Raw genomic sequence first — 15846 nt, 5'->3', positions numbered from 1 at the left:
AGTTCTGCTCCGGTGGTGGTGGTGGTGGTGGATTTTGTGAAGCTAAAAGCTGAATGCAGATGTTGAAAAGCTTTCAATTCCACTGGCCAGTTTGTGCCTCGAAAGGATACACTGTCTTGACTCTGCCATTACATCTTGGTGGCCAAATGATCGTCTGTGCTGTGTTTTGTTGAGATGATTAAGCTTTAACAGTTGCATTGTTGCCATCATGTGTGCCTATTTTTCCAAATCAAAAAGGGGCCATTGAATTTGATGGTCATTAATGGATAACTCTCTCTCTCTCTCTCTCTCTCTCTCTCTCTCTCTCTCTCTCTCTCTCTTCATAGTCAACATTCCTAACCTGCTACTTGGACATTGATTAGATTGCCTGTGGAAATTCTACAAGCTGATCAACAACATGTTCAATGTTCAGACATCTGTGTTTTGTGGAGTAAGATGAGCTTGAGGAACACTGAGCATAGACAAGGAAAAGAAAAGGTTACCTAACAAACAAGTGTACTATGAGCAATTAACAAGGAACACAACATCTGGTGAAGAGAGACAAATTTAGGACAGGGAGAAAGTATGGTGAGATGATTAGGCTGAGGACCCATTCGGTGGACTGTCTATCCCCTCCCATCTCTCTCTTCATTTGTTATCTTGGATGCTTTCTGCACTTCCAAATCCCTGACAGCCTCCTCCATAATTCTTTCTCATTTGGCCTCATCACTACCTTAAAGAAGGATGCCCTCCCTCTCCCACTCCTTCCCAAGGTCGCTACAATCCACTCCACATCAACAACTAGCAGTGGTCGGTCGCTCCGTATGCTTCGACGGATGATGGAGGAGAGGCAAGCAAGAGAGCTATTGCAGATGCAACAGTTGGTTTCTCTTCCCTGTGATCACTTTGCGGAAGAGGAGGATTACATAGACATGGATGTCAGCTCTGCTGTGGACGTGGATTTGGGCGGCGGCGGCGGCTGCGGCAGCACCGCCAGCTTCATCTGCTACACCATGGCATCCCCTCCTCTTTCCAAGGAATTCGAATTCCAGATGAGTGGCAACCCGACGGAGAGGGAGGCCACCACCTCCCCCGCCGACGAGCTTTTCTACAAGGGGAAGCTCCTCCCCCTGCACCTCCCTCCTCGCCTTCGGATGGTCGAAAAGCTCCTCGAGAGCTCGAAGCATTCAGACGGCTTCGGAGAGAAGGATGTCTCCGCAGCAGTCGGCGGTGAGCTGAGTGCGGTGTCGGACCAGAAGCAATCGCCTTGGTCCAAAAAGCTCAAGTCCATCAAGCAATCATCGCTGGGCCTGAAGCTGAAGGCTTCTCGATCGTATCTCAAGTCTGTGTTCATCAGATCCAGGTGCTCCGATGAGTCCTGCGCGGTCCTGCAATGCGACGAGCGCTCCAATGGCTACAAGAAGGCAGCAAAGACGAGCCCGCTTGGCCAAATCCAGCAGGGGAAGTACGTACTTGAAGACACCAATGCCGCTAGTCTCAGGAGCACCGAGAGAGAGAAGCTACTGGAAGAGGACTTGATCCACAGAAAGTCCTTTTCTGGTGCCAGTAGCTGGAGCTCCACTACCAAGCCTTCGTCCTCGTCGACGACCTCTTCCTGCTCGTCCTCTTTGTCGTCCTCCTTCTCGAGTTCCAGCTCGCTCGGGGTGTACCAGCCGCAGGTGCTCAAGAGGAGCAGCAGCGTCAACTCAGAGATGGAGAGCTCAATTCAGGGAGCCATTGCTTACTGCAAGGAGTCTCAGCAGCTGGTCGGCGGCCGGAAGAGTGCCAGCGATGCCGGGCTTTATCCATTGCCTGCTTCTCGGATTGCTGCAGCTTGTCAAGCTCGAGAGAATCCAAGATTTTGCAGGGGATGATGACCGACCTACTTGTGTTACATGCTACTACTTCTCTAGCTTCTGAAACATTTGACTGTCCTTCGGTTCTACTGGAAATGGCACAACTAATGCAGCTTGCAACGTGTGTCCCTGGAAATATTCTTCAGCTCCATCTCCACCGTCGCAGATGTTATGTCATACATGCATCTCTTTGGTTTGCCATTTGATTCCGTTGACTCCAATCTTGGCATTATCGGCACCAGCAATAAGCACAAGAATCACTGCTCTCTGCCAAACTCGCTGTTCATCTACCCCCCTCCATTCTCTTCTTTTCATTTCTCAGGTGATTTGGTCTTACACCGAGCTCGCTTTTGTAACCCGAGCGACCAAGATTTCGAGTTGCAAAACGATGCTTCGATTGCGGCGGTAAGACTGCGTGGCGGAATTGATGGAAGTCTCAGTACTCCTTTTACCAGTTCATCGCAAGCCTCCATGTCTGAGACAGTGAGTTCGCAATGATTCGAGGACATGAATCTCCTAACTTAGCAAGCGGCTAAACTTACAGACCAAATTTCCTATAGTGTGTGTGAAGAGTCGTCAGATTCAAATGAAGGTCTTTGTTGCATGTCACACCGCAAATCAACTCAAACATCGGATCATTTGGGTTGGTGGCCTAACTGAGAAAGCAGGAATGGTCTCTCTCACAACCACTAGCTAACCAACGATAGCCTTTTCTCCACACTCGGTTGTTTCCTGCCCTGGTAAGTTCATATCGAAGGGTCAAACACCATCCTGAGGGGTGAAAGCAACAAGGATGGATCCAAAATGCCATGCAACTTTGAGAGCCTCAGCAGCCAGCAGGGGGGCATTCAATTGCAAGTGCAGGACTGTGACAGATCAAAACAACATGAATGAGCTGCAGCCCAAGCTCAGTAAAGCTCATAAAAGGCCAACAAAAAGATCCAAGGAAGGGTGAAACAATAACATAAGCTCATGTTGCAGGGAAAAAGACCTCTGGGCATAGTCTTGCAGTTGCTGATCTCTGGCCGTGAAATGACCATTGACAGAGATAATTTCTTTCACTGAATGATACAGACAAGTTGCCATGGCATGCTCATTGATACTTTTTTGTCTGTCAGATCTGAGGATGAAATTTCAATAGTATAAAGCTCACTCCAGTTTTAAGAAAAAAGGTCAGACAGTGAAAACCTGTTGAGAGTCTGCCTGCTTCATATTTACTGCCACACAACTGCTAAGCTGTCTGAAAACTTTAGCTAAACTGAGCAAAAAAGGTCTGAAAGGCATGTCAATTTGATGAGAGAAAGAACAACAAAGTGGATCTTAAAAGAACCTCAATGATTACAGCTATTAGTGAACTCACTCACTTGTCCATCATATCTGCTTGAGACTGTGCATTAACAAGTCATGCAGGAGACTGACTGACTCAAAAGGCACAATGATTCCTTCACAATGGCACAAAATGCTGCAACACTTGAGATAGAGTGATGGGATTAAAATGTCAAAGGACACAGCAGCACTAGACCTACTAATAATTCTCAACACTTGCCTCTACTTGTCTCATTCTTTTCCTTGTATATTGTTGAGTAAAATGAAGATATATGGCTTGACTTAAACATCTACATGTGTTTCATACTTTTGGATCATAGATGTCCTGTTTCTAATACTCATGATAACCCAACCAACACCCAATGCCTACTTGAGAGGATTTGATTCTTTTTACTCCCTTGCAAAATTTGCATTACCAGAAACTTTACAGCAAGCAGCTTCTTCAACTTTAGTGCTTTATTTTGATGCTTTCTCCATTAAGAAGTGACCATTTGCAAGATTAGATTTAAGATTTGGAGGAATAGCAGGCAGCCTTCTGCTTCCTTTATCCCTTTTTTCTCTCCCTATCTTTTATAGAGCTCAACTCAGAAACATGTGATCAGAATTCTTTCTTTTATATGTTACTGTGGTAAGAATCAACCAGACAGTGTGATGATGCTATATAAAATGCACATATACATGATGGAAAGTTCTAACACATGTGGCATGCACTCTTGCATTAATAAGGCTTAATGATAGGTGAAACTATAATTTGATTTTCTGAATGATTATATTGTTAAAATTGAGAAAGTCAGATGACATATGTTTATGGTCTTTCTGAAAGCATATTCTCACCTCCCACATTTTCCGGACAATGTGAGATGATCTTTTGCATATCTATTTGTCACCAATCTGTCAAATCCAACACCAAAACTGACATGAAGAAGTGCCCAAAAAAATATAACAAATGAAAGATTAGTTAAATGTTGGTACAGAGGTTGAAAACAATGAGTTGCTGTGTTGCACAAATGAAACATCTATGTTGTCAAGAAACTCATCAGCAAGTTTCTCAATGCAACAACATGGACATGCATCAGAGCAGCTGGGACTCTGAAGCTCCAGAAAAGATGATGCCACAAGAATCTAAGGCTGTTTCCAATTTGATGGCAATCTGATAAGAACAATGTGTTCAATCGACATGAATTGATGAAACCTGCACAAGTTGGAAATAAAAGATCAGCATACAAAACCAACTTTTATCGGCAGTTGATCAAGACAAATGAATTGTCGGTTCAACAGCTTCAACTGAAGAAAGAACTAGAAGAAAAAGTGAAACATAAAAGCAATCTTCAATCTGATAAGAACAATGTGTTTGATCCAACCTAAGCAAATCAGAATCTACATGAATCCAGGAAATCTGCACAAATAGGAATACTAAAGATCAGCATACAAAACCAACTTTTATCCGTAGTTGATCAAGAAAAATCAATTGTCAGATCGACAGCTTCAACTGAAAAAGGAACTAAAAGAAAAAATGAAAAATAAAAGCAATCTTCAATCTGGTAAGAACAGTGTGTTCAATCCAACCTGAGCAAATCAGAATCTTCACAAATCCACAAAACCTGCACGATTTGGAAAACGAAAAATCAGCATACAAAACCAACTGTTATCAGTAGTGATCAAGACAAATCAATTGTCTGTTCAACAGTTTCAACAGAAAAAAGAAGAAAATAATAAAAGCAATCTTCGTTCACTACTAGTGTCTATCTTACTGGTGATTAATTATGTTAAAATGGATTCATGAAGAAAACCAAGAAATTGCAGATCATGATGCTTCAAAACCAGGTGATTAAGACTAGTAGCAGTATCCCAGAGTAGAATAGTCTTTATTTCGTTAAGAATACCATACAGAAAGAGGGATATTGCTGTGGCCAAATACTGGTAAAAATGTGGAAACTTCATTGTACTACTGGAGAGGGATGTTGCTGAGACAATGTTGAATTCATAGATTGATGCAGTATGATTCAACTTACATGTCAGCTCTGACCAGCTCCCCGCACATACAGACAAATACTAAACACGAAAAGTGTCCGTGCTGGATCACCCAGCAGATAGCACATGAAACTCTGAAGAAAGACATTTCACCTCTTTCTTATGCCTATATTATTCTATTGCAGAGCAAACCAAGATAGAAAATAAGTTCTTCTGCAGGCTAAGCAAGAGAGTACATATTTAATTTCTGTGCCTAAGAATTTTGAAGTTCACGGATAGATCAGTTATGTGTGAAACACCAACAAGTATCTTATAGAACATGCACCTTTCATTTTTCACCTGGATGCAAGGTTTTCTTTTGCAAAGTACTGGTTAGTAGTCTAAGCATAATTGCAAAAGTTATTCATGAGTCAACACTAATATATTTAGAGAATCTAATTAAACCAAATGATGAAAGGAGAGAAAAATGCAATTAAATGATAAGATATACCTCAAGACAGAATAACCAGACCAAGGTAAATGGATCCGCAAAGAAATGTAAATGATATTAATCCCCTGGAAGCAAACCCAAGAATAATCATCGATTTAGTGAACCAAGAAAATATGCACGACTGGAAAAGAAAATGGATATCAAATCTCACCAAATAACCCCCCATGCAACACCATTGCAAGGGCAAGGACAGATTTCAGCAAATTTCTCGGCATCACTTGAGTGAACTCTTCGAGATATTAAATCATCATAGATATCTGTAGCAGAGAATACCTCAGATAGTAGATATTGCAACACAATGATTATATTTATGTGTGTTGGTTACTTTGCTTTCTCGTAATACAATGATGTCCAAAATCAATCTTACCATAGACTGAAAATAAGCTGTTCATGACACCTGCATTTACACAGAATCATGGGCAATCATTTTCTATGTAGCTCTTAGCAGATATGAAACAGATATATTGAGGTAGATGTTTTCATACCGATAAACAGAATGACATATCGAAGAATATGGACTTTTGTAGTTTCTTGCAGAAGCCAAATAATGGCAATAAATATAATGAAACCTACAGAAGAAAAGAGCTTTAAGCAAATTTTATTCAGATCTACCATTCAACTTGTGATTACTTGCAAACAAGCAGATTATTAGCGCACACCTATACAGAGTCCTCGAAGCAACCACTGCATGATCCACAAACACAGAATAGGAATATAAGCATACAAGAAAATTGTTGGTTTCAAAAATTGTAATGTACGTTTTGATCTAAATCTTATAATAAAACAACTAGATGATACAAGTCGAGAAAATTTTGAAAATTCTTCGTTAAGTAATATAAATTGCTTACATTTTTGGCAACAAATAGCACGACAACCAATGCAAGTAGAAAGCAACCAGCTGCAATTCTTGTCGTAATAAGATTCGTAGATGCAAGAATGAAGACCATTCCCCAAAATGATGAGCCAAGATCTGCGATGAGAGAAGACAACAATCAACAAGGCCATAAGAACCAACTACGATATTGAAGCATGTCTGAGTTATTAGATTTAAATCATTGGTTCAAATGATCGGGTTGCAACTGATCAGTTCAAAGGAAGAAAAATCTCATTACATCCAGCTGGCAAAATGATCCAATAGATGCCACCACGAGTTTGTGTGACTCCACCCTCGTTTGCATGCACTTGTATGCCCTCAACCTGCGGGAAACATATTAATTGTGAATACTTCACTCCTCCAGTAGACATCAGATTTTTGTTAAACCATAATACAACCTTAGTAGCTTCTTAATCAATCATCAATCATGAATAACAACAACCTAATCTTATGCATTAAAACTGGTGTTCGATATAGTATTAAACAGTCGAAGAATACCGAAAAAAACAATAGAAATTGTGTTTTGATTTTGGTAGCAGGTCTTGAAGCTGAACAGCCATGATTAATCATCCATTGAAACACTCCCAAGTTAAATGTTACAATTTTTAGTCAAGAATAGCCAAAAGTTAACATAGGTCTAACTTAATAAGAATAAAACTTCATATGCATTTACAAGCCGTCTGTTATGCTTAGAAACATTTGTTTCATCTTCGTATCAGAATTGCTTACATCACCGCATGTTAACTTGCAGGCGAGGGCATGACTCGTCTCGTGTAGGAACACCGTGATGAGCTTGAAAGGTGTGAGCAGCACCGTCCTCCACAGCTACAAGACACCAAAAGCAGAGACAGCAAGAGATCAGAGGGCAGCAAACCAGCATGGACCGGCCAAGCCCAGACTCAAGACGAATGCTCGTCAAACCACGGAATATACCACCGAAGCTACAAACTTTACTCGATTCCTACTTTTAACGGGGAGAAAAGGAATTGCTTTTCGAAGGACTAGGGAGAAGCAAAAGGAAAACATGGTCGCGAAGAACGAACTCACGGCGAGGATGACGAAGGTGAAGACGCCGATGGTGACGATGAAGGCGACCTGGTCGTGGTCGCAGCAGTTCTTGAGCTCCCAATTAGGCATCTTTCCTTCTTCTTTGCCTTCGCCTACAGAGTTTAGCCCAAGGCAATAAGTTCTCGGGATCCGAGGAGAAGAGAGATGGAGAGATCGCCGGCTTAGAGAGAGAGAAAGAAGAAGGGAAGAGGACAAGGAAAAGGGTGGCGAAGGGAACGTTGAGGGTGATACCGGACGCGGAAGATGCCTCGATCCCGTGTTGAAAGCTTCAAATACTTCAAATGAACGACTCTGAACACGAGAGAGAGAGAGATTGGGCAGACCCAAGTCTTTGCGTTTCGTCTTCTTCCAAAGGGAAGGGGGGTTTGCTCAACCAAAGCGCGTTTCCCGAACTCTTTTGGCTTTCTTCGTCTTTGTTGCAAAGGGGAAGGATGTACTCGACCAAAGCGCGTTTCCGGACCTAGTCTTATTCCGGGGGAAAGAATTTGCTCCACCAAATCGCGTTTCCCGATCTTCAGCCAAGTGTTTTAGCTTCGTCTTCTTGCGAGGGGAAAGGATTTGCTCCACCAAAGCGCGTTTCGCGACGTCGGCCAAGTCATCGAGTTCGGCTTCCTTGCTAAGAGAGAATTTGGTCGATTCAAAGCGCGTTTCCCGACCGCAACAATTACATGTGAGCACGAATATTAAAAAATACAATAAAAATAATTAATTATGTGAGGAGAAGTCTTATTGTGACCATAGCAAAGATAAAAACAGATGAGGAGAAGCACACCTGATTCCATTTTTTCTTATTTCATAAAAGTAATTTTCGTTAGATACATGTATCTACGATATCACATCTCCTGAAAGGAGTTATTTATTTTGGAAAGAAATAAATAGAAAAATATATATATACATATATAGATGAATAATTTGAGTATAAATTATCTTAACTTGGTCTGATACTATCCTATGTGGCACCCACTTGGATCCCACAAGGCCCCACATGTGCCACATAGAGTAGAATTGTTTGACAGTAAAGCCTTAATCAAACCTACATTCGTCATGTCAAACCAGAGTTGTGGTAGTGCAGATCAAATTGTACAGCCTTGAAAGAGAAGGTCGATCAGCAGTGGTTTCCGACGTGGATGTCTAATAGTTTCAGTTAATCTAAATCCAAGAAAGTTTCTGTTCTATTTGTTGGCATAGTCTTCATCTGAAAAGGATAGGTTGGATTTTGGAATTGATAAGGCGTATTTGAGCCCAAGATACGTCACAGCCGATACCACACGCCAAGTCAGAATCTGTACCGAAACGCTATTCAACATGTCCCGTCCTGAGAGCTCAAGGCGGTGCCGTCTGATGTCGCTCTGCACGTCCCGAGACGTCGGCCAATCAGAAGTGTCGTCCCATCCCTCGATGATCTGCGTCCACACCGAACCTGCATGCAACTGACCCTCGTACAATAGTATAAAAGTCTCTAGCCAGCATCCGATCAGGGGGAAGGCAGAAAAAATAATTTCAACCCACAACTGACTCGCTCGTTAGAGGGGCCAAAGTCGGGAATCACTCTACGAAGGCCTTTTTTGCAGGCAAGCAGCCACCCCCGAGCCACGAGCACCTCGACCCGGTAATTGCCATCCAATGAACGAGGGCGAGCTGTCACCTAGCCCAGGAACGGAGAGATGCAGCTCGATGCAGATGGTGCCCGAACCGAGAAACGCTGACCAACACCCCGTCGCGAAGGCCTGACTTACCTCGGCATCTAGCTCAACCGATAAAGAACTCCCGACATCGACCTGTGGACCAGGCCGTGCTGACTCACCAACCACGACACATTTGTTCACCAACAGGAACCACTGTCCTTTAAAATTAACCTTAATACTACTGTGTTTACGAGATCCAAAATGCAGCCATATAAAAAATATATCCACCTGTTGTGCGAAATTATTTCTTTTAAAAAAATAAGATGAGATGCTTTCCAATCCAAACTCCTCTTTTTCTAATCATCCTACCGAGTCAAATCAAGAATTCGAGCCGGAGACAATCATATTAGAGAGTTTGATATGTCGATAGTAAAAAAAAGTTCAATGTATTATTATTATTATTATTATTATTATTATTATTATTATTATTATTATTATTATTATTATTATTATTATTATTAACTCATTTATTTTTGGTTAATTGCTTAGCATGCATGAAAGATGCAGTAAGAATTTCTCTGTGCCGCAATGTTCTTAATCGCATGCAGAGTTGTTCTTTGATTTTTCTCCAACTGAATAAATTATCTACTGCATATCAGATGATTATTTTCTTGTAAAATTAAATAGATATATTGTTAGGAATACAATATATGATGGTATTGAATTTTAAGATATGAATGGATTATTCTACATGGACTGCTTTGCATTTAGCATGCTTAAATTTCACTTGGAATGCACATAATCCTTTCTAGCTCTCGCTGGAAAAGATTGGCCAATAGTGTTATCATATTTTTGTCTGGTGTTATGATCAATCATGTAAGTAAAATCTCAACTTTGTAGGTCAACTAATTTGTACCAATCCCCTAATAACTCCTTTGTTAATCAACTGAATTTTTCATATGAGAGATATATCTACATTAACTTCTCTATGGTATTGGTTTATGATCTGACAAGAAAGATCTCATTGAGCTAAAAACTACTGCTTCCAATGCTTTTCTGAATGAGGCTATGCTATGGCAACATAACCCAGTGGGGCAAATTGAGTGAGTTTGAGAGACTCACTCTCAAACAAAATGAAATCATAGAAGAGTATTTGTGGCTGCGGAAACAAGAATTTACGTCTTGCTTTCTGAAACAACATTGTCGGCACACTCGCAGCATTTCATTTCTAACTTCACTTGATTGATGACAAAAATCAACAGGGCTGATACGTCAGGATTCATTTGTACTTCCTCAAATGACAACAGAAAAAAATGAAGATATTGATTCATTTTGTTTCTTGAAAGGGCATAACTATGTGTTAATTGGAAAGCTGAGACCATGAGAGTGAGACTGCTAAAGAAACTGACACTCTAATCTCAAATAGGAAAGAAATTGGATAAAAAGTCCATATATGTTGCTCTGAAGAGTGAAAAATAATCACAAGATGAAAGGAAATTTGTAGCAATTTGAACAACCATTGGACTCATGGTTCGGCAGGCAAGCACTTCTAGTTTCATATGTCAAGAATCTTGAAAGAGTCTGCTACCACCTTGAGCTTGTTCCGAAGTCTAGTCCACCGCCTCTCATTTGCACCAACAACTAATGTGTAGTACCGCCCTTCCAAGAAATCAAGAACAGTAGTTATGCTCTGCAGAAATACAACTAGAGATTTTACCTTGTGCATAGCTCAATGATGAAACAAGGTGCATATTATCGTTATTTTTGTTTATGAGTTATTTTAGGAAACATATAGTGAAAAGTTATAAAGTATTTCGGATTGATCCAAATCACAGCATCACTTTGATATCTGAAACAAAGTTTCCGAGTTCTAGATCATTTGACTGTCTTAGTCTCCAGAAAGAAACTGAAGGGTCACTTTGTTCCAGCAATGCATATATCAACTTCCGACGACATGATCTCTCAATCATCGTGCCTTCATAATATTGAAATTACAAGTTAAGAAAAGCTTCTTTCTCTTCCTGTGCCTCTAATTTCACTCTGGATAATTTTTTGTATCTGTAACTGAAATTTTGCTGTTTCAGTAAATTTGTTGTGTTTTTATTTTGCAGAATGTAATGCCTCAATCACACTTCAGCATTTGCAGCAGCACTAAATTCTAAAGCAAATCAATATGTCACAATCAGCGTGAAGCACTAATTCCTGTTTCTCAATTGTGGTTGATTTTACGTTAAACTGCAGCTATGTGATGATCTTTCCAAATTCACAGTATTAGGATCCTTATCCATGCAACAATGAACATAAGATGTATGGTTTAATGAGAATGAAACAGCAAGTCTTAGGATACATTTGGAAGATCTAAAACCATGGCATACATGAAATGAAACGGTAGGAATGGTACCATTGCCAATTGCTATTGTCGCAAAGGCAGTACGGGAAAAGCTTGGGGATTCAAGTTCGTATTCGAATGTCCAATAGTTCTTTCCATCGACAGTTCGCTGCACAGAATCATACAAAGAACTGTCAGTATATGGAGAAGCAAAGGATTACATACATCAGTCAGTACTTATTCACTATCTTAGGAATCAGTTCACCGCATTGATTCTGACCTAGAAACACATTATTGAATTTTGCCACATGAAGATCTTTAGATAAGCACTTGCATATGTTGCGCATTAAGTAGTATTCTCAGACCGCTACATAAAGAAGCAACAATTTGTGTTGTTTACCAAGAAAATGCTTCTATTTGTTTTTCCGATTGTGATTCACTTGAAGATGCAAAGAAACAAGCAAACAGGAAGACAACTAAGTGTTGACATCAATACAAAAGGCATACACTGTAAACCAAGGTTAAACAGAGAAACTACACACCTCCTGCATCTCATATATGCTCGGAATCTGATTTGGTGCAGCATAAATATTTTTTACCAAGTTGAAAATGACCTGCTAAGCGTATGAAACATTAGCGAAAAACATAAGTTGGAATGCGTATAAGCTATTGAGAAAGGATAATTTTGCTGATTATACTTTTACCAATCACAGTCTACTTCTGCATGATCATATGAAAAATGCAGACTGCAATTGGATTGAATGCAGCTTTCCGACTAACATTACCTCCTCCATGGATCCCAAATCACGAATATCTTTCTTTTCGGTAGGAATGAAACTGACTCTGACATGTTGCAATGCTGCAAATCGATCTTTAAATGCTGAATCATGGCCCATGTAATCAAAATCCTGTTATCACATGAAGGCAAATTAATAGATGATCAGATGGTATTCTTCTACCATGTGAAAGTCAGAGATCATATACATTATTCTTTGTTCCGATAACTTAAATGTTTGAACATTGCAGATCGACATGGTGACATACTCTCCAATCGGAAGGATAATAGTATGCATATCCATCTGTAAAATCCACGAAAGCTCGAAAATTCTCTGGTACATCTGCACATGTCAGTAATGAGAAATCAGAATCGACAGGGAGAGATTCTGCCTGTTGTATTAGATTATTCTTTTAGTAGGAATAGTGTACAGGAACAGCAGTATCAAGAAACAGGAAAACACAAGTGAGATTGAAAGAACCAAATGATGATACCTTCAGCAGTTGCAAAATTTGCCCAGGACAAAGCAGCGGTCAAGGAACTGAGTCCAACTAAAACTTGCCTTCTCCTTAAACAATCTGATGGAGAAATCAAGAGAACGATGTTTGAGATGCAGAAATATAATGATGGTTGAATAATTCTCAGGAATTGTTGGATCTAATAGAAATCAATGAAGTACAACAAAAGCAACTTATGATGCATTCCTAATCATTGACATGGTTTGACACAATCTGATCACATTGCAACATATGTTCATCATCGTCTTCCAATCCTTTGGAGAGAGGAGCAAAAGATTACACGTACTACAGTAAACAGAGAATGTAAAGCTAGGAAAGCAAACTTCATTCAGTGAAGCAATATAGAGTCCATTATTCCATGGAATTAAATTAGCACAGCAGCAAACAGAGAAATAGGCATCCTCCGATTCATAGAACTCTCTTCGACAGTACTTACCACCTAAACACTAAACCCTCTCACATACCCTTCTCCGTAAGTGATGCATCCGTCGAGCTCGCCCTGACGACGAACGAAGCAGCCGCAGCGGATCGATGGTTGACGACAGAGCTTGCGACAGCCAACTACGGGAAGCAGCAAAGAGAACGCACGAGTTAGCAGGCTTCAAAGCTGTCAGGTCAGAGAAGGGGAAGCTACGAGATGGCGGTGGCGCACTTGGTTGGGCAGAGAAGTGAGCCAGCCATGTGATGCTGCCATTGCGGTAGCGACGAGAGCAAAGGCTCGAAGAGAAGGGCGCGGAAGCAGAAGAGTCCTCCATCGGATAGCTCACGAGAGATGGGCTTCCAAGGCAACGTGGCGGGTGACTGCAGCGGTGCCACGTCACCCTCTGGCCTTATCCCAAACTATAGTTAAATTTATATTTTAAAAAACAATTAATTAGGAATTTTGTATTATAAATGAAATGAGTTAAGATTATTTAACCAATTTTCTTAATGAATTTCTTAATTTCTTATTTACCTAAAAATATATTTAATTTCTACTCCGTTGGCGATGCTGACTAATGATGACATGTTAACCAAACACAGCGGTTGCTAATCCTCAAACCTCCGCAATCTTACTGGTTGTATTCGCTTGAACAGGGCAAGATCATAGTTGTGTTCGAGCTACACGAGTCGACCTCCATCGGTGTTTTCATTATCTTGTACAGCTGAGAGGACAAGGAATCAGGCCTTCTGGATTGTATTCCAATGGCCCTGGAGAATCATGAGCTGTGACCGATGCCGAAGCAACCTGAGATTGTGGGAATGGCCCCGGAAATATAAGATTCAGAAGCAATGGACCTGCTCCGAGAACAGCTTCCTGAAACCTTCCTCTCTCCGGGAGAGGTCTCTTCATGGCAAGCCTGTCAACCGTAGCAGAAGACATGGCCTCGTACGCTGAATACTTAAGCTGTCGTGAGATGCCCATGCCATCGCAGGGATCACCCATGTCGATGCTGGAGAGCTGTGGAGAATCGACGGTGTCGGCGGGAGATGAGCCTCTTGATTGACCCATCCGTGGAATATCCAGTGGCAGATGCAGAGGAAGAATAGGGATCTGGACCGTGGTGGGTTGTATCATCAGGTTTAGCAGCAGCTGCAGCTTCCTTCTTGCCTCGTCTCTTTCATGGGTTCTCTCCTCGAGGAGGTCCATCAAGCGCCCGATGGTTTCGTTGGCCTTGTGCAGGTCGTTGCGGGTACTGATCCGTAGTTCCTCTCGTTCGGCGGCGGCACAGATGAGCTTATGCTTCAGCTCCTCGTTGCTCTGTTGGCAAAAGATTCGGTATACGTGAGACAAGATGAATGTTGTCTTCAGACATTTTACGAGTCACTGCAGACAAGCATACGAATTCGCTGATCTCTTTAGTATGTAGGCTTTCCTGCACATGACTTGTAATCAGCGAGCAAGACCTCTTTAAGCATGACTTTGGAAGCCACGGTTCGGGTGTTAGAATCGAGGTCGAAGGAGAAATTATAGGAGGAGATTATTGATAGGTATATTTTCGTATGAACCAAACCATGGAGAAAACAGTTCGAAGGGGGAGAGCTCCACGAAGACTAAGCTTGCAATTTATTAACACCTTACAAGGAAGTCCCGTAGACATTCCCATGTCAGAAGAGATTAAAAATACGGAAACAAAAAAGCCACCACAACCGGAAGAGAAAGATGAACAGTGTCGGACCTCATCGTAGCCCCAAAGAGAAGCCAAGCCTCCGTCGTCCATAGCAATCTCCGATCTGTCTGTGTTTGTGCGAGACGACCATGTCGGTGTCTTGTTGCGTGATTGTGCATATAATGGCAGAAACGTTACAGGGGAAGGAAAAGATGGAAGGAATTATCTTTTTTAGCTGCGGTCTTCTCAAGGAAACTTGCCATATATGGATGCGGTTCATATAGGGGAAAAATAATCAAAGAAAGAAACTTCCGCCGGTGAAGGCTGTAAGTACGGCCAACATCACGTTGATGAGGTATTTCTTTACAAGAGTTTTGGAGTGCTTTTAGCAAGATAGTGTTCGCTCTTGATTCACTGCAAAAGAAGACATGATAGGATCCCTCAACTTCATTGATTCCTATATTAAAAGACGATCTAAATTTCTAATTGAGCCGATTTATAGGATAGGATTGGATGGTCCCTCAACTATTATCAATTTGAGACTAACCATTTTTGAGCCAGTTAGTTCATGGCTATCGAATTAGTGGATACAGTATTTCATCTGACTGGATCACGACAAATGAGATATATTCCGATATTAAATGGTGTTATATTCCGATATTAAATGGTGAGGGATGAAGTAGGAAAGTATTGCTCTGACACCATGTATCTATGAACTTGCTTTGTATAAAGCCTCGTATCTTTCAAGAACAAATGCAGAAACTGTGGTGGGAAGAAAAGGCTACTACCAAACACACTTTTTTTTTTATGTTTTACTTCAAGAAATCACCCAAATAGAAACCACATTGACTTTAGATGTTCTCGAGATAGTTTCTTTTGAAAGCATCTGAAACATGCATTGTACATAATCTCAGCCATAGCTCCAGCAATACAGTATTGCAATGA

At 41.0% G+C, this 15846-nt stretch overlaps 4 protein-coding genes across 10 annotated transcripts; 1 reads left to right on the top strand and 3 right to left on the bottom strand.

Moving 5' to 3' along the window:
• Positions 1-444: 444 nt before the first annotated feature.
• On the top strand, positions 445-1973 carry LOC135587953 (probable membrane-associated kinase regulator 4). Its single transcript, XM_065079838.1, has one exon. The coding sequence runs from the start codon at positions 573-575 to the stop codon at positions 1851-1853; it is 1281 nt and encodes a 426-aa protein (XP_064935910.1). The 5' UTR covers positions 445-572; the 3' UTR covers positions 1854-1973.
• Positions 1974-4087: 2114 nt separating this feature from the next.
• On the bottom strand, positions 4088-7934 carry LOC103995438 (uncharacterized). Of its 6 annotated transcripts, XR_672520.3 has the most exons (13): positions 7796-7934; positions 7544-7656; positions 7226-7321; positions 6735-6819; positions 6471-6592; positions 6282-6306; positions 6108-6191; positions 5990-6019; positions 5774-5879; positions 5623-5687; positions 4728-4762; positions 4523-4557; positions 4235-4353 (listed from the first exon to the last, which is right to left on the bottom strand). XR_672520.3 is itself a non-coding variant. In XM_065079840.1 (12 exons), the coding sequence occupies exons 2-10, from the start codon at positions 7631-7633 to the stop codon at positions 5624-5626; spliced, it is 702 nt and encodes a 233-aa protein (XP_064935912.1). In that variant the 5' UTR covers positions 7634-7656; positions 7796-7934; the 3' UTR covers positions 4237-4353; positions 4728-4762; position 5623. The 6 variants fall into 6 exon arrangements, 4 of the variants coding, with proteins under 4 accessions (XP_009414306.1, XP_009414305.1, XP_064935911.1 ...); XR_672519.3 differs by lacking the exon at positions 7796-7934 and having other exon boundaries at positions 7544-7789; XM_065079840.1 differs by lacking the exon at positions 4523-4557 and having other exon boundaries at positions 4237-4353.
• A 2651-nt stretch (positions 7935-10585) lies between these two features.
• LOC135587950 (photosynthetic NDH subunit of lumenal location 1, chloroplastic-like) lies at positions 10586-13617 on the bottom strand. 2 transcript variants are annotated; one of them, XM_065079835.1, is made up of 8 exons: positions 13464-13617; positions 13276-13372; positions 12788-12871; positions 12563-12636; positions 12304-12426; positions 12061-12132; positions 11591-11687; positions 10586-10848 (listed from the first exon to the last, which is right to left on the bottom strand). In XM_065079835.1, exons 1-8 carry the CDS (start codon positions 13503-13505, stop codon positions 10745-10747), a joined length of 693 nt encoding a protein of 230 aa, XP_064935907.1. In that variant the 5' UTR covers positions 13506-13617; the 3' UTR covers positions 10586-10744. The 2 variants fall into 2 exon arrangements, with proteins under 2 accessions (XP_064935907.1, XP_064935908.1); XM_065079836.1 differs by having other exon boundaries at positions 10742-10879.
• A 237-nt stretch (positions 13618-13854) lies between these two features.
• Positions 13855-15399, bottom strand: LOC135587952 (uncharacterized). The gene is made up of 2 exons (XM_065079837.1): positions 14971-15399; positions 13855-14552 (listed from the first exon to the last, which is right to left on the bottom strand). The coding sequence occupies exons 1-2, from the start codon at positions 15010-15012 to the stop codon at positions 13944-13946; spliced, it is 651 nt and encodes a 216-aa protein (XP_064935909.1). The 5' UTR covers positions 15013-15399; the 3' UTR covers positions 13855-13943.
• Positions 15400-15846: the final 447 nt, after the last annotated feature.

Source organism: Musa acuminata, chromosome BXJ1-8, assembly GCF_036884655.1.
Source record: "Musa acuminata AAA Group cultivar baxijiao chromosome BXJ1-8, Cavendish_Baxijiao_AAA, whole genome shotgun sequence".
NCBI classification, from domain to species: domain Eukaryota; kingdom Viridiplantae; phylum Streptophyta; class Magnoliopsida; order Zingiberales; family Musaceae; genus Musa; species Musa acuminata.
The sequence above is the reverse complement of the archived record's forward strand: the minus strand, read 5'-3'. Positions and strand labels throughout refer to the sequence as shown.

What these genes read in the sequence shown, in the direction of transcription:
- LOC103995438 (XM_065079839.1), bottom strand. Translation starts at nt 7,633, where the DNA reads ATGCCTAATTGGGAGCTCAAGAACTGCTGCGACCACGACCAGGTCGCC. An exon ending in GCAAGTTAACATGCGGTGAT is followed by an intron (nt 6,820 to 7,225) that starts GTAAGCAATTCT and finishes TGTTTCCCGCAG; the next exon opens with GTTGAGGGCATACAAGTGCA. An exon ending in CAGCTTATTTTCAGTCTATG is followed by an intron (nt 5,880 to 5,989) that starts GTAAGATTGATT and finishes TCTCTGCTACAG; the next exon opens with ATATCTATGATGATTTAATA.
- LOC135587950 (XM_065079835.1), bottom strand. Translation starts at nt 13,505, where the DNA reads ATGGCAGCATCACATGGCTGGCTCACTTCTCTGCCCAACCAA. An exon ending in GCATATATGAGATGCAGGAG is followed by an intron (nt 11,688 to 12,060) that starts GTGTGTAGTTTC and finishes GATTCTGTGCAG; the next exon opens with CGAACTGTCGATGGAAAGAA. An exon ending in GACAATAGCAATTGGCAATG is followed by an intron (nt 10,849 to 11,590) that starts GTACCATTCCTA and finishes ATTTCTTGGAAG; the next exon opens with GGCGGTACTACACATTAGTT.
- LOC135587953 (XM_065079838.1), top strand. Translation starts at nt 573, where the DNA reads ATGATTAGGCTGAGGACCCATTCGGTGGACTGTCTATCCCCTCCCATC.
- LOC135587952 (XM_065079837.1), bottom strand. Translation starts at nt 15,012, where the DNA reads ATGGACGACGGAGGCTTGGCTTCTCTTTGGGGCTACGATGAG. An exon ending in CTCTTTGGGGCTACGATGAG is followed by an intron (nt 14,553 to 14,970) that starts GTCCGACACTGT and finishes TTTTGCCAACAG; the next exon opens with AGCAACGAGGAGCTGAAGCA.